We start from the raw sequence: 26,750 nt of genomic DNA on the forward strand, positions 1-26,750 counted from the left end.
GTCATAGGGTACTAATTAAAGACATACTTATGGAAAAAAATTGGTTTAATAGCAGTAATTTATCTTGTAGATCTGCCATAATATCTGCCACCAATATTCCAGTTCACAGGTGGCGACACCACAACCTTGGCTCACAATTTACATACTGTAACATAACCACTAAGCTATCCCAAAACTTATATATATGTACATGGGAGACATAATGTAAGTATATAAAATATGGTCAAATGCAATTGATCACAGATGTTAAAAAAAAAAAAAGAAAAACACCACAATTGTAACTACGATAATATTACAACCTTAAACAATGTCTTCATTTCAGAATAACTTAATGTTCAAATAAACAGCATCTGCCCCAGTAATCATAAAGAAATTCTGACAAGATCTTAAATCAGCCAAGAGAGCATTATGATTATGCCAAAGACTGGGCACACACACACACACACACACATTTACACGCGCACAAAGATGTAATGAATGAGAGGGTAATTTCATGTTAAGATACCCCATCCCTAAAAATATATATTGTCTCACATTCTCTATCTCTCATTTATGAAAATAACAGGGAGAATATTAAAGTCACACCCTGAATTGTGCTGCAGGTATTATCTATTCGGAATGCATCAGTTTTAACACATCAAGAGCTTCAGGAAACAAAACAAGTAGTGGAACATATGTAGTTGTCAAAATACCCCCATTCGAACACACTTGGCCTTTTAATACTTAGAAAAACATTAAAATTTTAATATGGAAGCTTGCAGCTTTTAATATAGAAGCTTTCACAACATATTGTTAAGTAGCCACAATTCACTCCTCCTTGACAACACATATATACGCCTGTTCTTCCTGAATTGGAATATGAGGACAGATCAGCTGTTGTCCACCATGCCATTATGGCACCGATTCAGTCAAACACTCCCTCCCATAACACACTACAGCTCATCTTTACGTGGCAGATCATCATCTTCATCCTCCTCTTCAGCCTGCAACAAAATCAAAATATTAGCTATCAGGCAGTTGTCAAAAACAACAAAACAGCAGAATCAAAACCGAGTTACTGAATAGATCCAATTCTAAGATTCACCAGAATTTTAAATCAATAACCTACTGTTGATAAATTTGGCACTTTGCACTTTCCTGCTAATAAGTATCTATGTAGGCAAGTCAATAAGTACCTGAAATTTTGCTCTAATTGTCTTTAGGTTGGCTCTTAGGGGTTGTGTGCTCACTAGCCCATGGCATCGTTGTCTACGTCTGTGGTAGGTTTCAGCATTATCAGATCAGTACAGCTGGTGCTGTTGAGACTTAAAGATGGCCGAGTCACTCTCTAATTGCACTCATATGTTTGCTCATATAGTTCCACAAGGAACAACCCCAGTTCTTATACCTTTTATAGTTTGTATTGAAACAATTAGAAATATTATCCGCCCAGGAACACTAGCTGGACATCTAGCCGCTAACATAATCGCAGGTCACCTTCTCTTAATCCTACTAGGGAATACAGGACCTTTAATGCTCTCAATGCTTTCTATCCTACTTATCGCCCAAATACTACTAGTAACATTAGAATCAGCCGTAGCAATTATTCAATCATATGTCTTTGCTATTTCAGCCACCCTTTATTCTACAGAAGTAAACTATGGTAACACATTCAAATCACCCATATAGGAAGAACAGCGTTTCGTAATCCATTTTTTGTGGTCTGAGGGAGTACCAAGAGCGGAAATTCACAGAAGACTTTCAGCACAATACAGGGACAATGTTTTGCAACAGCGAAGTGTTTACCAGTGAACTGAACAAGCGCGAAGGATGAGGAAAGATCCAGGTGTCCAGCTGCAGCCATAAGTGATGCCAATATGAGGAAAGATCCGGGCGTCCAGCTGCAGCCATAAGTGATGCCAATATTGAACAAGTGCATGATACGTATGATCCTGAATAACAGATGAGCGACTCGATGATGTGGCGGAACCATATACACATTAGAAATGGTTCTGCATATGAAATCGTGCATAACAGGCTTAACACTCCAGTAGTCGCGCGGGTGATCCAGCCGTTTAGTTTTTTCGGTCCTGTTTTTTGGTATTGTTGAATCTGGTCTAAACAACACCTCTCTGGTAATTCACTAAAGTCTCACTGGATGTTTATTTTACGCTATACATCACTTAAAAGCTGACAAATACATCGTGTGAAAACACGCATGGCATGACCGAGTTCTTACTCTCTCACACTCCTGCCATCATGCCACTCTCCTTACACTCAGAGTCCTTGACAAGCCCACTGTTCCACATGTAGTCAGGTGAACTAAACAGAGCTAAGCAACCAAACAGGTATGGCTGTTGAACTTGAGCATCTGTGTACCTTCCTTGCATATCATCCCCTCTCTGATAAAGCAGTAGCTGCTAACCTTGACTGATAGTTGTTGCGTTATAAAGCAATTTATTCTTGTAGATCAAAACTGTGATCTGTGCGACCACTAGCGTGACTTCTTTTGACTTTGTTTTCTTATTACAGTGTCTAATCTTGGTTCATCTGCATATATCTACTCCGTTAAATTAATTATTGGTATATAAGTACAAAATGGATAACTATGAGAATATAATTCGATGGCTGAATGAATCATACAGTGAGGTACCTCAAAAACGTTATGGAGGGAGTGAGACAAATCACAACGTCCGGTAATTTTTCAGGTATTTTTTATAAATACATGCATAATTATATTTTCACAATGCATAATCATATTCATTGAATAAATAGTATAGAATAGCCTTATATCACAAAGAAAGTACGGATCACAATTGTCATCCGCGCGACCAATGACGTGACTTTTTTCGCGCGTCTACTGGAGTGTTAACTTTCACAAAGTCTGTTCAAGATGGGTTCCAAAACAACTCAATGAAGAGCAGAAGCACAATCGTGTGAGAATCTGTCAGCATCTACTGGACTGTCATGCTAACGAAGGTGAAACACTTCTGAAACCGATTACTGGAGATGAGGCATGGGTTCATCACTTCGAACAGACAGCAAATGTCAGAGCATGGAATGGAAGCATCCCTGATCCCCAGTCAAAAAAGAAATTCAAGAATCAACCTTCTGCAGGAAAACTGATGCTCACAGTGTTTCAGAACTCTCAAGGGTCAATCCTGGAACATTACCAGGAAAGGGGGGAAACTGTAAACAGTGAGCGTTACAGTGATATGCTGGTAAACAAGCTGAAACCTGCAATTCGCAACAAACACAGAGGTCGATTGTTGGAAGGAATTCTTTTGTTGCACGACAATACGCATACACATATTGCCACCCACACTGCTCAAATTCTTCAGATGTTGCGTTTCGAGGTGTTGGAGCATCCTGTGTACAGTCTCGATCTCGCCCCTTAGGATTACCACCTGTTTGGTCCACTTAAAAATGCTCTAAGATGCCGCTGATTCAGCTTCGATCAACAGGTGAAGAAAGCAGTGCATACATGGCTTGCTGCACAACCAAAAACTGTTTTTGAAGAGGGTATCAGAAAGCTTGTGAAACAGTGGACTATGTGCACTGAAAAGCAGGGTGACTATGTTGGTATCAATAATAAGTGTGTACTCTTTTTGTAATGAATTATAAAAATTGATTGCAGATACTTATTGACTTGCCCTTGTAACTATGCTTAGAGTTTCGTAATCAACAGAACGGCGTTCAGCAGAAGTCTGTTACAGCAAGAATTCTTGGATAAAATATTTACTAGCTATAGTGGATTGTCATTATATCCAATTTTTCATGTCGTAAAAGAAAACAAAAGAAACATTAAAATTGGAATGAAAGTGCAATCAATTTGTTCAAAACGTATGTTTTCTCAAATGATTTACATACTGTGGCTTAATCATTGGTAATTTTCTAATTCCAATACTAAGTGAATGTGCATGTTCAATTTCATTCATAAAAATTGTAAAAGTATCACTCCAGAGGCTTCTGTGGCAAATGCTTCGGATTCTTTACTCAAAAAGTGTTACCTAACCTAATTTTCAGCTATCAATTGATGTGGCTTCCGAAATTTAACCAGACAACAATATACAAACTAAACTCTGAAATCAGTGATGCACACTACTGTAACTTGAGATGTATCATCATAATTTCTTCACTCCAGTAAGGTGGGTGCGGTTTTGTACGAGCCTCCTCCAGTTTGTCCTGTCCATCCGAAGATGTTCATATATGCGATGCCAGTTTACATATCTATGTCAGTGTCCTTGAAAATCTGCTTCTCCCAAATACCATGAGGTCTTCCTCTTGGTTTCTTCCCAGGAACAGTGTGGTCAAAATATGCACCAAAAATCCTGTGGGGATCCATTCTTTTCACGCTTCACTGAGATGATGATGTTTAAAGGGGCCTAACATCTAGGTCATCGGTCCCCAATCTCTTCACTTCTAGGCTCTCCAGCAAGCTTTTTTTCCAATCCAAGCTGTTGTCAGATATCCACATTCCATATTTTATCCATTTTTGTGTTTTGTAGGTGAGAATGGAGGAATTTCATTTCTGTTTCTCAAAGATGACTCAGTTGATCCAGTGGAAATTAACGGAAATGTTTCATCCCAAACTATTTGACGTACAGCATGATAGAATGTGGAAGCTTTCTGTATTCTGTTACTAACCTGTTCATGTATGGTATTGTCTGAGGACAGAATACTACCTAAGTACTGGAAGTAATCTACAATATCTCTCTCTTCATCTCCAATTCTTAGATGAAAAATTGGAGAATTTCTAATCACCACGATTTTGCTGATTTTTAAGACCTAAGGTTATAAAAGATTCATGCCAAAGATGTATTCTAGCTTGTACTTCTTTCTTTTAACAGTTTGTAAAACTTCATCCATTATGATTATGAAGAGGAATGGTGAAAGACAACCTCCTTGCTGGACTCCACTCGTCATTACACAAGAACCTGACCTTCTGTCCTGGACCTGGATACACCTAGTTTCATCATATAATCGTTATGCTAGGATGTCATCAGGCACTTTCTTATGTCTCAAACATTCCCAGATATGCCTGCATGGTACATGGTCATAGGCTTTCTCGATGTCCAGAAAAACAGTTATAAGTGTTTTATCTTTCTCTCAATACTGCTCACAGAGCATTCCGGTGTCAAAAATGAGATCTATAATCTATGAGGTCTAAATCCATGTTGTTCCACCTCAAGTGTAGGTTCAACGTATTTTCTAATTCTGCTCTCACGGATGGATTCATAGATTTTGAGGCCATGTGACAGAGTTACACCTCTGTAGTTGGTGTATTTCTTCCCATCACCTGTTTCTCAACAATGGTATGATGACTCCATGCTTCCAGTCATTGGATATTACATTCTCTTCCCAAATTTTGTTCAGTAGGCCTACTCTGTACATCTACTGTTGTCAAACTTCTCTCAGTGCTCTGATGACGTCAACACTAAATTCATTTTAGTAAGCAGTATTATTCTAATTTAATTTTAGTACCTAGTTATTAATGCTATGCACCCGGCGGTAGTAATATTACTACCACGCGGTGTGCGCCTGAGTGCTGCAGTTAGTACGAAGGTAATCCCAAAAATAAGGTCTCCTATCTTTTTTACAAATACATAGACCCATTTATTTCTACAATGGTTTAAATCATTTTACAGCTTGAACATTTAGCTATTTTTCAACATAATCATAATTTTGGTCGATGCATTTTTGAAGACGCTGTGACAATTTTTGTGTGCTCAGGTCATACCAGCTCGCCACCATGCTGTTCAGGTTGTGAACCTCATCTTTCAACTCGTCGTCGGTGCTGGCACCCAACTTGCGCACACCTTCCGGTATTTCAACTTTTCCGTTAGAAATTCTGTGAGTGGCGCTTTGGGAAACCTCAGGAACCAAAGTGCAGAGATCATCCAGGGTGATCTGCCGATCTTCACGCATAATTTGCTCAACCTTTAATGACTGTCTCGAGGGAAATTGAGGGTTCCCCGCTACGTTGTTCATCTTGAATTTCAGTCCAACTGGCTGCAAACTCTCTACACCACTTACGAACATTTTTGACATCCATGCACTTGGCGGTAACATCCAACGGGAGCTCCATTCTGAACGGCTGCCAAGCCAAGACCGAGTGCCTCAGCGTGGCGTGCGCATGTTTATATGCGAGCACGGGAAACACCTTGTAATACTACATAGTAGCGAAGCTCTGACGATATTTTTCATCTGATGCGACTACAGTGCAGCGAGGTAGAGGAAACGCTGTACGTTCACTACAGCTGTACTGATTAAAATAAGAGTCCGGAAACTCGTGGTGCTATAAATTGGTCAATAACCGGAAGAATTCACTGGGATTGTCTTTCTTTAGATTTCCTAAAGATCCAGAGAGGTAAGCCTAAGCAACATTGTTGGTACATAAAAGAACTCTCATGGAACAAAATTATGGCACCTTGTGTCTCAGAAAACCATAAATGTTGTTAATGAGATTTAACACAAATAACATTATTATTTTGCATATTATAAGGACAATCACGGCAACAATCATCATAGCCAGTTAGTTTGCTGCTGTGACGGCATAACAATACTTCCTAGTCAGCAATGCTTGTGATCCTGTCTCAGTCCGGTGGTGAAGGTGCTCAAATACGTAGTTAGTGGGACGTAAAACCAATAACATTATTACGTGCTAGTAACTTATATTTCTGAATATATTTTGAAGCTCGTGAAATACAGTATCCCAGATCCAATATACAGTAAATACGAAGAAAGAGACAAAAAGGTCGGTCACTTGCTTTCTTGGCTTATGTTGCATCAAACGATAGACCCCAAGTATAAAGCGTGCGAATTGTAGAGCATAGAAACCCGTATAAAAAAAGTCTGCGATGGTATATACCTATTTCCAATGGGTTACCCTCTAGAAGTGATTTTATTTTATAGTCCGTGGTAACAAAAATCTTAAAATTAAATAAATACTTCAATATTATCCTCGAACTCTTCATCGAAATAAATGGTTTGACCTCCTCCACTATTTCATGAGGATTACGATAACCTTGTCAGGACATTATTTGCATGAATGGTTCAGAAGTTATGACCATTTTAGACATTCCCTGTTGTCTGCTAGCAAGTTTCCTCTACCTCGCCGCTAGAGGTGCTAGTGCTGCTTCAGCTGTCAAATGGATGAACCTTCCTCTTAATAGACCATCGCGACTGGGTTACTAGACTGCGATACTACTACCACAAATGATTAAATTCAGTCTCTCGAAAGCTATTAATGTTATCGAATTAGCTTTTGTTTTAACGTGTTGTTGATTTCCTTTACTATTGATAGGTGGTGTTATCGACAGTGATGGGGGCGCAACCTTGGGACAAAGTTTCATAGCCATTTGCGCTAAGCTAGATCTAATTGCTGACATACGTATGCCTCGCACGCTCTGGTTCGATAAGCTCAAATTTATGCGCGTGTTCTAATGATGGATTATATCACTTCACAGATTTAGAATGAAAGTCTTAGTGAGTCAGCAATCTGCAATCATCTTTTAAGTAGTCGATTTATACTGGATATTGAGATATGGATCCCGGACCTAGTACAAGGAAATCCTATGCTTGCATACAGACCACAGATAAGTGAACAGATTATTACAGAACTTGTAAACAATTTGAATTTTTTTTTTTTGCTATTGGCTTTACGCACCGACACAGATATGTCTTATGGCGACGATGGGAAAGGAAAGGGCTAGGACTGGGAAGGAAATGGCCGTGGCCTTAATTAAGGCATAGCCACAGCATTTGCCTGGTGTGAAAATGGGAAACCACGGAAAACTATCTTCAGGGCTGCCGACAGTGGGGTTCGAACCACCTATCTCCCGAATACTGGATACTGGCCGCACTTAAGCGACTGCAGCTATCGAGCTCGGTAATTTGGATTCTGATCTGTATGAAAGTGACTGTGAAGAAGAAAATTAAAAATCTACAAGCCCCTCATCATCAGAAGAACCAGTCGCAAAAAGACGAAGGGAGGTGAGAAGCACGGGAACACAATGGAAATAAGATACTGTTCCTGTGAACTAGCCTGTTTTTTCTTCCCCTATCAAAATTTTGAGAATGTTTGGCAGATGATTTGGTGAGCAGTGTTGCTGCTGAAATTACTGAAGTATCTTGAGCACCATCTGCGGGAAGGCTAGTATGTAGAGATTATTTTTCACACGGAATAACTGCAGTGGGCGTGAGGATGGAAGGACACTCGCAGCGTACATGCAAAGTTTGCTATGACAAGTCCAAACACAACACCAGCAGTGCTGTAAAGAAAATGACGCCCATATATTGCCGTAAATATGAGTAGGTCTTTGCATAGGAGAATGTTTTGAGTGTTACCATACCAAAGCTGGGTATTGGGAATAACAATGTGTAATTCTGTTGTTCAGCGACTGAAAACTACCCAACTTTTCTGAGCAAATTAGAAATTCATGTGCGTGAACAAGGATACCAGAATGTACCAATTTTTCAGCCTGATTTTATTTCCAATGCTGAAAGTACGCATTTTTAATTGATTTCATGTGATAGTCAACTCCTTCTGGAATATGTATATACATTTGTTTATTTATACCGCAAAAACTGACAAAACTGATCTTTTTTCTGAGAGTTTAAATTACATGGGCACAGGGTAGGGACGCTGTCTTGACTTTTCTGGGCTCATAATACTAATACAAATGGTCTGTTATTGGACCATTAAAATTAAGCAATCTTTTACCTCAGCCTTTATTAATAATGAGCTTACAACTGATTTGGCCATGTTATCTATGCACTAATTATGAAAACATGTTTTACTAGTAGATTACAACATCCCCTTCGAAAGTCTGAGAGAAGTTGCTAATGCAAGTAGCGAGAAACTGACATGAAAGATGGTCATATTCAATATAAATGATAGATGGTATAAATATCAGTAACACGAAAAATTACTCATAACTGAGGAAACAGTGAAAATGACCTCGGAGAATAATGGGGTCATCATCATCATCATCATCATCATCCTAAACCATCTCCAGTTTCCCGGGTGTGGTATATGAGCCTCCTCCATCTCATCCTGTCCTTGTACCATTCTTCCTCCACAAACTTGTCCCAATCATGACCTCTCAGCAGTACATTGCTCTTAACTAAATCTATCCATTTCCTTCGTGGCCTTCCCACGGGTCGTCTTCCTTCTACCTTTCTGTCAAATTCCTTCCTTGCATTTCTGTTTACTGGCATCCTCTTCATGTGACCAAACCACTTCAGTCTTGATATCTGAATCTTATTGAGGAGTGAATCATCTATTCCTACTTCTTCTCTAATTTTCTCATTCCTAATCTTGTCTTTCCTGGTTTTCTGGATCATAGTGCGTAGGAATTTCATTTCAGCTGCCTGAAATTTGGGGTGTTTATGATTATTGTTTTAAGAGGAAGTACAACTGGGCAACCATCCTCTAAGATATTACACATATTAATATTGGAATTTTTGAGGGATATATATGTATATATAAAAACAACCCACAGCCTATCATTACAACGGTGTTCTTGCTATAGCAGACTTCTACTGTACTTTAATTGAAGTACATCTTACCTCGTCTGGACTATCCTGACCATACTGACCACCAGATTCTAAGAACTTAGCGAGACCTTCTAAAGTCCTCTCCCCACGATATTCAATAACCTGAAATCAAGAAGATAATTATAACAAGCTTCATCAACATTTTCCTTATTTATTTGATCTAAACATCCTGGAATGCATAAACTCATACCTTATTATCACCCTTGGTATAAAGCTTCAAGGTAGGGAAGCTTACAATCTTAGTGTGTTCCAGTTCATTGGCTGTAGCATCCATCTTTGCAACAACTACTTTGTCATTATCCTTGAACTTCTCACCGAGCTAGAAGGAAGAAAGAAAATAAATTAATTTGACCAGCTTGCTCTGTTTACATGCACTATCTAAAAAAACAGGTGCAGTCATATACAAAAGTTATACAAGCATACGAGCACAGGAACTTAAATGGTGATTCCTTCCATAAACCTTGCAGAGTCCAGCATTATTAAGTCTGGTAACAGTAAAGATGAAAGTGGTTATGTTAGTGATTGCTTCAATATGTCATACACACCAACAAAATTACACCCTTCTTGGCAGCCCTTTCCCACAGATATGTTTATGCGGTTTCATCAACCGATTACTACTTGTACCCTTAATACTTTAAATACTCTATATAATAATTTACATACTGTATTTTACGTCCACATAATACACAATAAAGCAGTCTCTAAACGAAAATGTAAGAATATCAAGGCTCAAATGGTATGGCCAGGTAAAAGGGATGGATCAAATGAGAACAGCAAGAAAATGGCTAGAAAAGGAACTGGAAGGCAAACTGTGGATCAGTCTAGCAAAGCAGGACTTGGAAGGAAGAGGAGTGAAATGGCACGAAGCTGAGAAAGAAGAAATGTACCTGGATAGACAAAGATGGAGAGCGCTCTTTTATTGCACCCGGGTGACTGGAGATGGTTAAAGGATTATTGTGACATATATATTTCAGTCTTTAGAGAATTCATTGGAAATTAAGCTTTCGTTGTCCTCTTCTCCCAAAACCTCTTCATTCTTTCCGACCTGGCTGCCCTCTCTTTGATATGATATTGTTTTCGTTGCAAAGATTTTAATTAAGTCTTACGTGTTTCTTCTTTAGAATACTTTTCTCTTCTCTATTTGCATTGTAATACTCAACTCTTCTAAATCATCTTGGACTTGAAAACATTAAAGCTTGTTAGGCCTTTTCAATCTTGAAATTACCAGTGTTTCGCCCTAGTGTAGCAGTGCACTTTGATACATCTTGGACTTCCTTGAACCAATTATTTTTTGTTTTACTTTTCCAACAGAAAATAGTTGTTTGAATAGCCTGGTTTCATCTCATTTTGATATATGACAGAAAAAGGCACTTCTTCCTTTTCTCACTGTGTCTATTATTGACCCACTTTCTCGGTATACCACTGCATTAGGCACCAATCTCCATCGTCTCCTGAATCCAAGAATGGAACTTTTGACCACATTAATTATTGCAATAATAATATATAATACTCACCAGCAAAAAAAACTACGTATTTACAACTACAAAATTTAATGTTAGTCCATTCGAAACCTGGTGAAAATCAAATTAACTGGCAGACAAAAAAGTGGATCTTCATTTAAGAGTAAAAACTGTATTTATATTACGCCTCGCTTTTTCTTCATTCCTACAACGTATTATAAAATGAAGTTAACCAGTGCTCTGCATACTTTATACCGATTACCAAAGTTCTTTTCAATTTTTTTTTTTAAAAGTCTATCGAAGAAGTTCTTAGATGCTGTAATTTATGGAAATATCATTACCTTCATTTAACACTGCACTACACGAGCAAACTTATGAACATACCACTGAAAGTTTTCCTGATGACACTATACTTATCTTGCCTTAGCATCGGGTGTTATCACCTCTGGTGATGAATGTGGCTACATTCTTTAAGCATGCTAGCTCGACGGTCCTGGATCGTTTCCAGGGGGATGAGCGCCCACTCTCCTAGTTGTATTGCCGGCATTTCATCGAGGGTGTCAAAGCTGCGATGCCGGATATTTCGGCCAAGCATATCCCATAGATGCTCTATGGGATTGAGGTCTGGACTGCGAGCTGGCCAGTCGAGGGTTTGTAACCTGATGTAACATAAATATACCGTCACAGAGCGGAGTGTCCCCATGCCTTCTCCAAACTTTCTCTTTACCATCAATGACCAACTGGAAGCATAATTGCGACTCATCTGTGAACAGTACCAGTGACCACTGCTCCACAGTCCAATTCTGATGTTCATGCACAAACTAATCAAGCTGGTCTGTGCATGGGGGTAAGCAGTGGAACAGTTGCAGTTCTTCTTGAGGTCAAACTGGCTTCTTGAAGTCTATGTTTGACAGTCCTCACAGTCACAGTGACATTTCTTACTGCCTTCAGTACATTTCTGGCTAGGACGACTGTAGTTTGGCGTTCGTTGAAGACTTGGGTGACCAGATGCAGATTGCCGACAGCCTGATCCAGGTCATCTGCAGTACGTACCGACTTCACAAAACCGTCTTAGAACATGCTGAGTCCATCATCCAACAATGCCACTGCTCTTGCAATGTCTTCTGGGATAAGAGGCATCTTAACTTGTCACTGTGAAAGAGAAATTGAAGGAAAATGTTCCTCAGTGATGGATATTGTGTCACACACTGATAATATATCAATAGCATTCACCCAAGTATCGTAAAACAAACAAGGTGTTATTGCTAGTCAATACAATAGAATTGAGTGCCTAGCACTTGGGGGTGGAAAGCACCCAAGTTCATTTATGGTACAGGTAACAGGTAGAGACCCTCTTAGAGGCAGCCCTGCTGAGGGAGTGGTGCCCCTGCCTATGTGAGTCCGAGAGCACGCTGACCCAGTGTGTAACATATGGTAAAGGGTCCCAGCTCAGGGTAACAAGTGAAGACCTCTGTAACGTGCTCCCGCCATAACCCCTCGATCTACGTTTCTACATGCTTCTGGAAATATCATCGCATCTACATCTCCATATACTCGGCAATATCTATGTTTCTACTGGACTATATGCTCTCTACTATTATTATTATTATTATTATTATCTGCTTTTGTCATCTATACCGCTACGTATAATTGGATTAACCTTACTTTGTGCTCACCCGTCTTTCCGCTCCTGCAACTCTCAACATACTATCGTCTCGTGTCTGCTTTACACCAGCCGTTTCCATTCCTATCCAGCTGGAAAACTTTACATCGTCAGATTTGGGTGAGCTAAAACAGTTCACATGCAAATTGTTGGAAAACGTTTAGGCATTCAGGCGTGTTGGGTGTTAATACACTCTTGATTTTCAAAGGCCTTGCTTCGCGCCTAAATTCTTACTACTTTCTACTTATCAAAATTACCTTTTAATTACATTCTGCAAATTAATTTATGTGGACTGAAGGTGGACATCGCCAACAGAATTTTCTCAAGCTTTGAAATTTGGACACTAATTGGCGGATGAGCTTTCTCCAGTATTGCGCACTCAGAATTCCTCTTTTAAAAAAAAAAAAAAAAAAAAAAAAAAAAAAAAAAAAAAAAAAAAAAAAAAACTCTCTTCCTTTCATGCCCTTGTTGTTTTGATCCTCCTCCTTTCCCTCCCCTTCCTCTTTCACTAGGATCATTAGGTTTTTGTAAAAACTCCCTGGAGGTGTTTGATTTGTAATTGTGGCCAAATATTATAATCATCGTAGAAAAAAAGACAGTTGCTTTTTCAAAAGTTTTATGTCTATTTCCCTAGGAAGAGATGATTATGTATGAAACCCTTCTTTTTTTTTTTTTTTTTTTTTGAAAATTGTAACTAAATCCTTTGAAGTAATTCCCTTCTCTAGTGTCCCCTTCAAATTTGGACTACAACAAACATTTATTGTATCTGCGTCAAATTTGGACTACAACAAACATTTATTGTATCTGCGTGTGTAAGGTTTTATTTCATTAGCGCGAGCGATATTCTCCAGCCTTGTATTACAAAGACTGCTCCAACAGTTCAAAACCGGTCTTATTGGCAGGGGAGAAATGTATTGATTTTTTCTCCGATCAGCTGGTCCACGTGACACACTGGGGGAGCAGGCCAAGGTCGCCTGGACACGTGGACAGCACACGTTAAATCTCAGGCAGAAGTACTTTCGAGAATTGAACGCTAGACGTCGACCAAATACGGACAATTATAGTGCCACACCCCATTCCCTGGATATGCATAAAAACCCGTGTTTCCAGAAGAAACGCTCTCTACGTTCTCTGCTCTTCGATTCTTCGGCTGTGCTCTTATCTTGCTGTGTTGTGCTGCGAACTTCGACGTGATATTCACTGTGTACTCCGGCATGCTTACTTCTGAAATCAATTATTTGACAGTAAAACCAGCCACCCTTCGCTTATAGTTGGATCAACGAGCCTGGCAGATTTCTTTACAAGTTACGTATTCTTCCATCATTAATTACAGCATATTTTAAAGCTGTTTGTTAGTTTCAGCCTCTACTCCATGAGAAGAAAGAAGAAAATCGCCACGTGTTGGAATGAGTGTCTCAAGATGCTGTTACATTGTGAAGAGGAAGCCTGCCGCAACTTTATTTGGAACATCGAGGCTACGATGATCTGCTAAAAATGTAGGCAATCTCCGGCATGGGGAGATAGCGACCCCGGGCAGATAACTCACCACATGTTCCAGACCATCGGCGAAGATCCAGTTCCATCATTCATTTAAGTACACTTTACTAATGTTTATCTGTTCATCTTTGTAGAAATAATGCTTTCTTATTCATTAGTGGTAATATTTCTTCTAGTCTTGCAGTAAATTTGAATATTTTCACTCTTCTTTCATATGGGAGATGGTAGTTTTGTTATTTGGTGTGCGGATGATTACTGATCTCTATTAGTTTAGCTAGAACGTGTGTGTGTGTCTTCTACGATTTTTCTAGCTGTCCCATTTAACAGTCTAGCGTGTTTAAAAATCATTGTCCTCACCGATAATTAACATTTAATTTTTGAAAATATATTATTTTTGGAAATCATGTGGGACAGATTAACAGCATGTTGTGTTACGCCGGATTTCTATGCAAGAGTTTCTTCATGTGTGATTTAAGACGTGTTAGTGTCATCCGGCATATAATAATAATAAGGAATTTTCATCTCGGGTTAAATAAATGAATAAGGGTCATGAGTTTAAATATTGCTTGATCTTGTGTGTAGAATGTTAATGTGTGCTCAATTAGGATGAATATGAGCCTGGAATATGGCAGATTCTCGTCGGATCATTTATTATATTTTATTGACTTGGGGATGGATTATTTACTGTGCGTTTGTGACTTGTGAATACATTTATTGAGTCTTATTTTGGAGAATACGTGTTGTTGAACGTAATTTCTTCAAGTGGAGCACGTGTTAATTGATAGACCTGGAGTTGAATAATAATAGCTGAATAATAGTAATGTTGTGACTCATGAACCATGAAGGCGAACGCTTATATTTGTCCTGTTCTATGTGCATTTCGGTAGTCGACAAATTTCTTCAGACATCAACCGCCGATATTATCATGATCAACGTTGTTAATTTCATCTTCTTTAATTAATTGATTATCCAGACTTCATCACATTCCTGAGGGACGTAAAATATTTTTCTTCGCCCGATACCGTCATCGAGAAATTTAAAATATTAGGATTAAAAATCAAAGATTAATATTCAAAGGCTAGAATTCGTTGTAAATAATGTAAATACGAGGACGGTTTGAAAAGTTCTCAGAATCACCGCTAGATATCAGTGCTAGAGCAACGAGGTTCCCGCGCAATAATCACACATCCTTTGTGAGCGAACACGTGGCGCGCCAGTGCTCTAGCTGCAGGAGTGTGATAGTGACGACTCTTTGTTGTTGTTCCCGCGTAGTGATTTGTGACAATGGAAAAAACTGAGATTCGAGCAGTGATTAAATACTTTGAAAAGAAAGGTATGAAAGCAAAGGAAATTCATGCTGACTTTCAGAACACACTGGGGGACTCTGCTCCTTCATTTTCAACTGTTGCCAAGTGGACCAGCGAGTTTAAATTTGGTCGGGAGAGCTTGGATGATGATCCGCGTAGTGGACGGCCAAAAAGTGTCACGACCCCAGAATTTATCGCAAAAGTGCATAAAATGGTCATGGAGGATCGTCGACTAAAAGTGCGGGAGATTGCTGAAGCTGTAGGGATGTCTTCTGAACGGGTATATTATATTTTAACCGAAGAATTGGGTATGAAAAAATTATCCGCAAGATGGGTGCGGCAGCTCTTGACATTGGACAATAAACGCACCAGATTGGAAATGTCTGAACAAAGCCTGGCCCGTTTTCAGTGCAATCAAGATTTTTTGCACCAGTTTGTGACTACAGATGAAACTTGGGTCCACTACTATACCCCAGAGACAAAACAGCAGTCAAAGCAGTGGAAACATGCTGATTCACCACCACCAAAGAAAGCAAAGGCAGTGCGTTCGGCCGGAAAGGTCATGGCCTCAGTATTCTGGGATGCAAAAAGCATTCTGCTGATAGATTATCTTCCTACTGGCCAAAAAATTACGGGGCAATACTATGCAAACCTCCTAGACCAACTACAGGAAAAGATACGGGAAACAAGGCCTGGTTTGGCAAGGAAAAATGTAATCTTTCATCAGGACAATACTCCGCCGCACACAAATGTTATTGCCATGGCAAAACTTCATGAACTGGGGTACGGATTGTTGCCACATCCACCTTATTCACCTGATTTGGCACCATCAGACTTTCATCTATTCCCCAACCTGAAAATTTTCCTCGGTGGACGGAGATTTTCTACAAGGGAAGAACTGACAGCCGAACTGGAAACGTATTTTGCAGGCCTGGAGGAATATCATTTTCGAGATAGGGTCAAGGCATTGGAACATCGCTGGACCAAATGCATTAGTCTACAGGGAGACTATGTTGAAAAATAAAAGCAGTTCGACCGAGGTAAGATACTTAATTCTAGTATATTCTGAGAACTTTTCAAACCGCCTATGTAATTCTCGTGTGCCTTAGTGTGAATGGTGTGTGTGTGTGTGTGATTGATATTATTTCAATGCATTGCAATATTTTCTTTGACCATGATTTTGACCAGACCACGTGTTCGTTACGTTGAGACCTGATTGTCAGCGTCGTTGTTTGTGTTGGCATAACTTTTTGAAATTTAAATCTTTAGTGGATTTTATTTGGTATTTAAGTAAAGTAAGATTCAGAGTGTCACACGGTAATGAATAAGGAAGGATCAATTCCGTGGACTTTGTTCACTATTTAATTTTGTAAAGCCTGTGGCGTTAAGATTTTCTTTAGAAGTGTCAAATACCAAAGAGTGACTTTACGTTTGTCAGGCGAAATATTAGAGGAAGATTAAGACGAATTATTATTGTACAGGCACAATGGTGCAAAAAAGTCCGATGGAGACATTTTTGAGTGATATTTTTGATAAGAATTTGGTTTAATTAATTTTCAATTTAGTTGAGATAACGCTTTATTCAGCATATTAAAGAAGGAAGGATTTATTTGAGGTAAATGTTGGAATGAGTAAATCTGGTAATTCGACGTTCAAGATAAATAGGAATCAGACAATTTTCACTTTCTTTAACTTATAAAGAATAATATCATTATTGAGAGGAGGTCCTCCTATAAAAATTTTTGTTTTGTTATTATTTCGTTGAGCCAGAAGTAGGCTAATAAAAGTTATGTATAATTACAGAAACATTGTCAACCGAGAATAGTGGAGATGGGGAACTGGCAGAGAAGAAATTTAATTTTATCATCAAGATTGTTAATTAAATTTGTTACTGTTAAATGTGTTAGTTTATAATAAATGTCAGAACCTGTTGTTTTATATTCTTGTGTTATTGTCGCTAGTCCTTGTCTCTTACCCTGCCTTCGAAAATAAGTAAAGCCAGACAACGAACGGTCCACCCTCGGGACTCTCGTTCTCCGGCTGAGCTATGCCCGGTAAGAAGCGGGCAATAGGTGGAATCTACAGCGAATATTATCCCGAGATCATGATGTATGAAATGCTTTTGTAAAATTGTAAACAATCCTGTGCGGTAGTTTCCTATTACTTTCTTCCTGTTAAGGGAAGTTTGGGTATCGCTTTGGTGTTCATGTCCAGGATCTCTCTCGGACCTATTGTTCTGTGTGTAGTGTGCAAAAACATACTATTCCAATTATTACTATCATCATAAAAATCATCATTTAAAAAGTTGCTCGTTCAAAAGTTTTATAATTATTTCTCCAGAAAGAATATAATCTGAGATGATCGTGTATGGAACATTATTTGAAAACTGTAACAAAGTCCTGTAATAGTAGTAGTTTTTACCTCTTTCTTATTTGTGAATTGTTAACTTTCGTCTTAATGGAAGTTAAAAAAAAAAATTGGCTTTGGTGATTTATGTCCAGGGTTTGTTTTGGACCTATTTTGCTCCTATGTTAATCAGTGTGAATTCTGCTAAAATTTTACTGTTACAATACAGTTGTTTGTCTAAAACTATCGAATGGTAATATGTTCTTTTTGTTTTGTACCTACCACGGAAAACCTCTCCCACTATTCCCCCCCCCAGTACGGCTTCTTGTCACCCTGCTTGTTCTCTTTGGTTGATGCGATCGACTTCTTGGTGCAGTGTTGCCATTACTTTGAAATCGTCTTGATTCTTCTAACAGTAACAATGGTAAATATACCATGCAGGAAACTTGAACTTTATCTTGTTGCGGCATAAATGCCACAAATGGTAGCAGACATTTTTTTTCCTCCTCACTCTAATTATACTTTCTTGTTCAAACTGATACTATTTTTGGTTATTATATGTCTTTAGATATTTTTGAATTTTGTCCATTTAAAGATAAAAATTTCATTGTTCCGTATTGAAATTATTAACATTAAAAATTAAATAATTGAAGTTCAACCAATTCAATACATAAAAGAAAGAAATGTAGTAATTACATTCTTATTTAAATGGGACCGGTTTCGACCCTAGTCCAGGTCATCGTCAGCCGTAAAAACAAGTAGGCGAAATCACACAATGTTTATGAATATTGGAGAAATGGGTCAGATTCACACTCTGTCAGGCACAAAGTCACAACACTATCAAATAATATATGAAGATTATAAATAAACTTGAATGTGCCGCGCTGATCACCGGGAACTGGCGGTTTGCTTCTACAAATCTATTCGTCTGCGACTTCAAGTTTATTTATAATCTTCATATATTATTTGATAGTGTTGTGACTTTGTGCCTGACAGAGTGTGAATCTGACCCATTTCTCCAATATTCATAAACATTGTGTGATTTCACCTACTTGTTTTTACGGCTGACGATGACCTGGACTAGGGTCGAAACCGGTCCCATTTAAATAAGAATGTAATTACTACATTTCTTTCTTTTATGTATTGAATTGGTTGAACTTCAATTATATAATTTTTAATGTTTTGTCCATTTGTTGTTGTTGTTCTCTCAACATTATGGCCTGCCTTACAGATAATTTTCTCTTGGGCGAGGATAGTGATTTATCCCCACCCCCATTATATCGAAACCTGTCTTTAGCTAATGTTTCAACTGGTGATCTCCTGATCCACATTTTCACCCCCCCCCCCCCCCCTTCAGTACCTCAATACAATACTGTCGATACCTCTTTGAACGTACAGATTATAAAACAATCTCTTGATCAAGTACCCAAATTACAATCTATTGACCTTGTGGCTCTTTTCCGCTAGAACATTTCTGAACATCGAATTAGCTTCATTTCCTCAGTTAATGGGATTACTGCCCCCCAAAACTGCTGGCTTTTTCACTAAATTTTGGGTTGATAATATGTTAAGCTTTTAAAATTGGTATCAGCTTCGCAATGCCACACATACCTATTTCTTACTTTACGAAATACGTTGTAAGCTTACCCTTGAATTTATTCGTAGTCATCAACTTCCCACCGAACCTGCTCATGACTATCTTGATTCGATTACAACCTACAGTGATATTTTAAACATCGCTCATTCTGTCAACGACTTAATTTCCATTGTCCAATTCTACGCTCCTTCGTTTCGGCAGCTCTTTAACGCTTTAAGCCCTCCTACATCCATGCTTCAGCTTTATAATTTAGCTCAATTTCATGCCAATTCTTTGGGAGATATTTCTTATTACTCATCTATCCCACCTCCAGTAGATTCTCGTACTTCACCTTCCCCTTCTATAGCTTTACGTTCTACGTCCGTTTCTTCTGATAATACTCGTTCTCCTATTATCTTCCGTTGTAAAGGAAAGGGCCATATTTCTAGGAATTGTGCTACTCCATATTCGGGAAACGTGTCTCACCCGCGTCGTTAGACAGTAGGCGTCATGATGGGAAAAATTTGTCTTCTGTTGTTCGGTTCCCCTCTAACTTTGTTTCCAATGTTCATTCTTTGCCACTTAAATTTTCTTCTCAACCCCTTTTGACTGAAGGTTCGTCATTTATACCCCCTACTTCTCATATTGTCTTGACCATTAATAATGTCCCTTCAATCGCTCTTCTTGTTTCAGGAGCTGCTGTTTCCTTAATCAGTTCATCTTCCTTTGAATCATTGAAAAAGGTATTCTCTTATCTTAATTTTCTTCCTTTTACTGCCTGTTTTGTTTCGGCTTCTAATCAATCTATTGATGTTCTCGGTCATATTTTTCTCACTGTTAAAATTTTTCCTGGCTGTTTACCTTTTTTGTTGTTTCGGACATATCTTCCCGTATTATTTTAGGGTATGATTTTTTTCTCTCATACTGGCCTTATTTTTGATTCAATGAACTCTACAGTTTCTTTCCATTTTTCTTCAACAGTTATTCCATTAATTAATATTGCTGATTAACCTTCTTTGACTTCATCGATGTCTCATAGTATCAATTCTATTAATTCTGATCAAATTGCCTCTTGTTAACCGAATTTTCTGATGTCATCACTCCTGTTCTTGGTACTGTAAAAAATTTCAGGGCTCATATTGACTTAATCGATACTAGTACTGTTCGCCCATCCCCCTATTTTTTAAGGCCTCCTCGAATGGAAATTTTAAATCAATTAGTTGATAAAATGCTCCAAGACAAAACTATAACTCCTAATTATGCCTCTCCAGCCTTTATTGTCGATAAGCCCAATAGATCTTCTAGATTCATTGTGGATTATCGAAAATTAAATGCTCGGATACTCTACGATTCCTATCCTATGCCCAAATTACAATCCGCTTATCAACATTTTTCCAATGCCACATATTACTCCATTTTTTATCTTAATTCTGCGTACAATCAAATTCCCTTAGATGAAATTAGCTCCCGTTACACTGCGTTCATTACTGCTAATGGTCTTTTTCAGTTTCAAAAAGTTCCCTTTGGCCTCAATTTAGGTTCTCAAATTATGCAACGCTATGTTGATTCACTTTTTTCTGACATAAAATATCAATACCTGTTCCCATTTATTGACGATATTTTGATCTATTCCCCTGATCTTCCCATTCACCTACAGCATGTTCGTGAAGTCTTAACAAGTCTTCGTTCAGTGGGTTTAACGGTAAATCCTTCTAAAGTCCTAATTGCTCAAACTTTGATTAAGTTTTTAGAACATATTTAGTTCTAACGGTGTTGCGGTCGATCCGGATAGGGTTTCTGCAATTTACAAGCCCTCTAAGAACTTGAAGCAGTTACATTCTTTCCTAAACATGGTGGGATTTTATGGAAATTACATACCTATTTTTTCCCATATTTCCGAACCTCTTAACTTATTGAAATGCAAAGGCGTAAAGTTTCACTGGGGTGAATCACAGCAAAATGCCTTTTCCTGTTTAAAGGCCAAATTATCACAAGCTCCTCTTTTGCAAATTCCTGATTTTAACATCAAATTTGAGCTTTTTACGGATGCTTCCGATGTCGCCATTGGCGTTGTTTTGCAACAAACTGTGCAGGACGAAACCCGCCCTATTGCCTATTTTAGTCGCTTATTGTCACCTGTGGAACGTAAATATTCCGTCTATGAACGGGAAGCACTTGCTTTAATCCTCTCAACTGAACATTTTGAGAAGTAGCTCGATTGAGAGTTCATCGTGAGCACTGATAACCAAGCTCTTTCTTAATTACTTAATACTGCTCCGAAAATTGGGCACACTGGTCGTTGGCTGCTTCGTTTGTCATGTTTAAATTCTACCTGAAATTTGTCTCTGGTTTTCAAAATTCGGTCGCTGATGCATTGTCTCACCTCTTTGAAGATCATCATCTTGCCGATTCCGAAATAAACCACCTCCCGGTTGCTACGGTAAATTCTGTTTCTCCTCTCATAAATTTTCCTTTGTCCTTTCAGTCATGTCAAGACCATTAAGAAACCTTGATCCATACTGTCAACAATTAAAAAACATTTCTTCTTTATTCTGGACCCTTTCGAATTGTAAATCAACTCATTGTTTTCAAACCTACCCCTCGTTTGGTTCTTCCTTCCGCATTATGTCCCATGATATTTCAATATTTTCATGAGTCCTCTACTGGTGGACATTTTGGAATGGCGAAATCTTATTCTCGCATTGCCTCTCAGTAAGAAGATGTACAATATTATAGGGAAGGATCCACCTTTCAATACTCCGTAGTAAAAAGTAGTTACAACCTGTTTATTGGGACCGGTTTCAACACATTTCAAGTGTCATCATCAGCCAATTAGCGAAGATCTTAAAACAACTAATATATTGAACACAGGCAAAATATTAACATTGTATCATATCGTAGCAATTCAGTTAATGTTCAAAACACAATAATCACAGTCAAGAGAGTAAACAGAACATCACTATCTTGCGCCGAAAACAAATATATTTGAAGTTCATAAGCAGATCAAGTATGCACTTATGTAAAGTCGTTGCTAGGCAGTCTTGTAGGCATTTGTTTCTCCGGCCGAAGAGTAAAAGGTGACGTGAATGAAGTCTTAGGAAAACAGTGTAGGATTTAATTTCGTCAAAATCAAAGTGGATATATAGGTTTTAAAATAATTTAAAACGTTAAAAAAGAATAAAGCCAAATAAAAATATATTAAAAAATGGGAAGAAATAATGAAAGAAATACGAGGTTCATCTCGAAACAACTTGCCCTAGTAATTGATAAAGAAATGATAAACAGAGAAAGGGGGTGGGGAACGTTTATTAGAGGGTGGTGATGGTGGTTATTGTTATTAGAGGAAATACAATTGGGCAACAATCCTTTATATAACACTAATTCGAGGAAAAAAGAGGAAGAGAACCGACACTTCGAAAAATGAAGATATCGGTTAAAGGAAGACAAGGGCCACGAAGGGCGTGAAAATGAAAGACTCCCTAGCCCTTGCAAACCTAATAGCATCGGGGTCGGAAAAGAACAAGAGTTGACCAAGGGAGGTCGGACAGGATAGATGAAAGGAGCCTGGCACAAGTAAGTGGAAGCAATGCCAGGACTCAGCTAAGGGCCCCGTGGTCGCCAACCCACGCTCCGAAGTTCAGAGCCCCTGGGGGATGGAGGGTGGGAAGAAAAGAAAAATGGAAGGGATCCGATACTTCGAAAAATGAAGATATCAGCCAAAGGAAGACAAGGGCCACGAAGGGCGTGAAAATGAAAGACTCCCTAGCCCTCGGAAACCTAAAAGCGTCGGGGTCGGAAAGGAACAAGAGTTGACCAAGGGAGGTCGGACAGGATAGATGAAAGTGAGGTGCCTGGCACAAGTAAGTGGAAGCAATGCCAGGACTCAGCTAAGGGCCCCGTGGTCGCCAACCCACGCTCCGAAGTTCAGAGCCCCTTGGGTGGGGAGGGGGGGAACTAAGGAGGATCAAGGGGGGTGTTGCGGAAGGGGGAAGTGGCATGAGAGGGTATTGCGTAAATTGTGAAAGATTGATTCCTTATTTGTTGACTTCAGGTTATTTAAAAAGGTGATGAGAAAATCGAAAAGGGCATTGGGTTTCTCAGAAATATCATTCAGATTAAGATTTTGATTGAAAAACTGGTCAAGGTGTATAAAACAGTTTTCGGTGATGTCTAGGAGAGGGCCTTTATTTAGAGTGCTGAGAATTTCAATATCCTGGTTTATTGTAGTGAAAGCATGTTTTGTGTCATGTATGTGTTGTCCCACTGCCGAAAATCTGTTGTGCTTTATTGCATTAACGTGTTCAAAGTACCTAATTTTGAAGTTGCGACCAGTTTGACCTATGTAAGAAGAATTACAGTTGTGGCACTTAAAACGGTATACACCTGATTTAGAAAAGACACATGTTCTATTTAAGGAGTAGGAGTTATGTAATAATTCAAGGTTTCTATTATTAGTTTGAAAAGAAATCATGGTATTGTGTTTTTTGAAGACATTAGCTATACTATAGGTGTTTGTATTGAATGTGAATGTGGTGTAAGCAGCTGGTTTGGGAATATCTTTTAAGAGTGTTGTGTTAGGGCGGTGTCTAAATTTGTTAATGATTTGTTCAATAAAATAAGAATTATAACCGTTAAATTTGGCAATAGAGCGGATGATGTTTAGTTCTTTATTTAAGTTTTCCTTTGATAGCGGAATTTTGAAGGCGCGGTTAACCATACTGTTGTATGAAGCACGTTTATGTGACTGTGGGTGAAAAGAGTCTTGTTTTATGGTATTAGCTGTATGTGTGGGTTTTCTATAAATCATATATGGTAATGAGGAAGGTAATCTGTTTATTGTTATGTCTAGAAAATTAATGGATTTGTTTGATTCTGTTTCAAGAGTGAATTTAATATGTGGATCAATTTTATTGAGGCTGTTAAGAGTAGAAGCTGCATTGAAAACTCTATCATCCAGTATAACAAATGTGTCATCCACATATCTAGCCCAAAATAATACATGTTTAAAGAACTAGTTGAGAAATTAAATAACTTTAAAATCCAACCACACCATTCTCTACACTCTTTCGATATTGTCAATATGTATCCCAGTATTAATATCAAAAAATTATTTCCTATTAATGAAAATAACCTAAATACATATAGTTGCTTAAGCAAACTTGAAATTAATGATTTTATGACCCTCTTAAAATTAGTAGTTACTAACAACTTCTTCATCTTCGACAATATAATTTATCAACAAGATGGTTTGGCTATGGGTTCTCCAGCCTCGGGGATCCTTGCAGAAATATACCTAGACTTTTTAGAACACAGTTTCATTGATAACAACGACGACTTTAAACATGTATTATTTTGGGCCAGATATGTGGATGACACATTTGTTATACTGGATGATAGAGTTTTCAATGCAGCTTCTACTCTTAATAGCCTCAATAAAATTGATCCACATATTAAATTCACTCTTGAAACAGAATCAAACAAACATGGGCGCCCGCAGGATCTTTTCCAGGGGGGGGGGGGCACATTAACAATTTTCTTGAATATAAAAACCAATATAACATCAGCAACATTAAATTCTTTACAGAAACTTCCAGTTATAACATATGCTAGATGACTGTCAGTAATTTCAGTTTATGAAATAATCTGGTATGATATTAAACAATTGAACATCAACATCTTTAGAATTCCAGGGGGGGGGCAAGTGCCCCCCCTTGTGGGCGCCCATGCAAACAAATCAATTAATTTTCTAGACATAACAATAAACAGATTACCTTCCTCATTATCATATATGATTTATAGAAAACCCACACATACAGCTAATACCATAAAACAAGACTCTTTTCACCCACAGTCACATAAACGTGCTTCATACAACAGTATGGTTAACCGCGCCTTCAAAATTCTGCTATCAAAGGAAAACTTAAATAAAGAACTAAACATCATCCGCTCTATTGCCAAATTTAACGGTTATAATTCTTATTTTATTGAACAAATCATTAACAAATTTAGACACCGCCCTAACACAACACTCTTAAAAGATATTCCCAAACCAGCTGCTTATACCACATTCACATTCAATACAAACACCTATAGTATAGCTAATGTCTTCAAAAAACACAATACCATGATTTCTTTTCGAACTAATAATAGAAACCTTGAATTATTACATAACTCCTACTCCTTAAATAGAACAAGTGTCTTTTCTAAATCAGGTGTATACCGTTTTAAGTGCCACAACTGTAATTCTTCTTACATAGGTCAAACTGGTCGCAACTTCAAAATTAGGTACTTTGAACACGTTAATGCAATAAAGCACAACAGATTTTCGGCAGTGGGACAACACATACACGACACAAAACATGCTTTCACTACAATAAACCAGGATATTGAAATTCTCAGCACTCTAAATAAAGGCCCTCTCCTAGACATCACCGAAAACTGTTTTATACACCTTGACCAGTTTTTCAATCAAAATCTTAATCTGAATGATATTTCTGAGAAACCCAATGCCCTTTTCGATTTTCTCATCTCCTTTTTAAATAACCTGAAGTCAACAAATAAGGAATCAATCTTTCACAATTTACGCAATACCCTCTCATGCCACTTCCCCCTTCCGCAACACCCCCCTTGATCCTCCTTAGTTCCCCCCCTCCCCACCCAAGGGGCTCTGAACTTCGGAGCGTGGGTTGGCGACCACGGGGCCCTTAGCTGAGTCCTGGCATTGCTTCCACTTACTTGTGCCAGGCACCTCACTTTCATCTCTCCTGTCCGACCTCCCTTGGTCAACTCTTGTTCCTTTCCGACCCCGACGCTTTTAGGTTTCCGAGGGCTAGGGAGTCTTTCATTTTCACGCCCTTCGTGGCCCTTGTCTTCCTTTGGCTGATATCTTCATTTTTCGAAGTATCGGATCCCTTCCATTTTTCTTTTCTTCCCACCCTCCATCCCCCAGGGGATCTGAACTTCGGAGCGTGGGTTGGCGACCACGGGGCCCTTAGCTGAGTCCTGACATTGCTTCCACTTACTTGTGCCAGGCTCCTCACTTTCATCTATCCTGTCCGACCTCCCTTGGTCAACTCTTGTTCTTTTCCGACCCCGATGCTATTAGGTTTGCGAGGGCTAGGGAGTCTTTCATTTTCACGCCCTTCGTGGCCCTTGTCTTCCTTTAACCGATATCTTCATTTTTCGAAGTGTAGGTTCTCTTCCTCTTTTTTCCTCGAATTAGTGTTATATAAAGGATTGTTGCCCAATTGTATTTCCTCTAATAACAATAACCACCATCACCACCCTCTAATAAACGTTCCCCACCCCCTTTCTCTATTTATCATTTCTTTATCAATTACTACGGCAAGTTGTTTCGAGAT

The 26,750-nt window shown here is 38.6% G+C and overlaps 1 protein-coding gene across 1 annotated transcript in view; it reads right to left on the reverse strand.

Annotated features, from left to right (window-relative positions):
• Positions 1-27: 27 nt before the first annotated feature.
• Pdi (protein disulfide isomerase) overlaps positions 28-26,750 on the reverse strand; it is a 168,654-nt gene continuing 141,931 nt past the window's right edge. Inside the window, exons 8-10 of the mRNA XM_067147785.2 lie at positions 9,731-9,859; positions 9,553-9,642; positions 28-983 (exon numbers count right to left, since the gene is read on the reverse strand). Coding sequence (XP_067003886.2) covers positions 933-983; positions 9,553-9,642; positions 9,731-9,859 — 270 coding nt within the window. The 3' untranslated portion in view covers positions 28-932. The remainder of the gene's footprint in view (positions 984-9,552; positions 9,643-9,730; positions 9,860-26,750) is intronic.

Source organism: Anabrus simplex, chromosome 5 (assembly GCF_040414725.1).
Source record: "Anabrus simplex isolate iqAnaSimp1 chromosome 5, ASM4041472v1, whole genome shotgun sequence".
Lineage (NCBI taxonomy): Eukaryota > Metazoa > Arthropoda > Insecta > Orthoptera > Tettigoniidae > Anabrus > Anabrus simplex.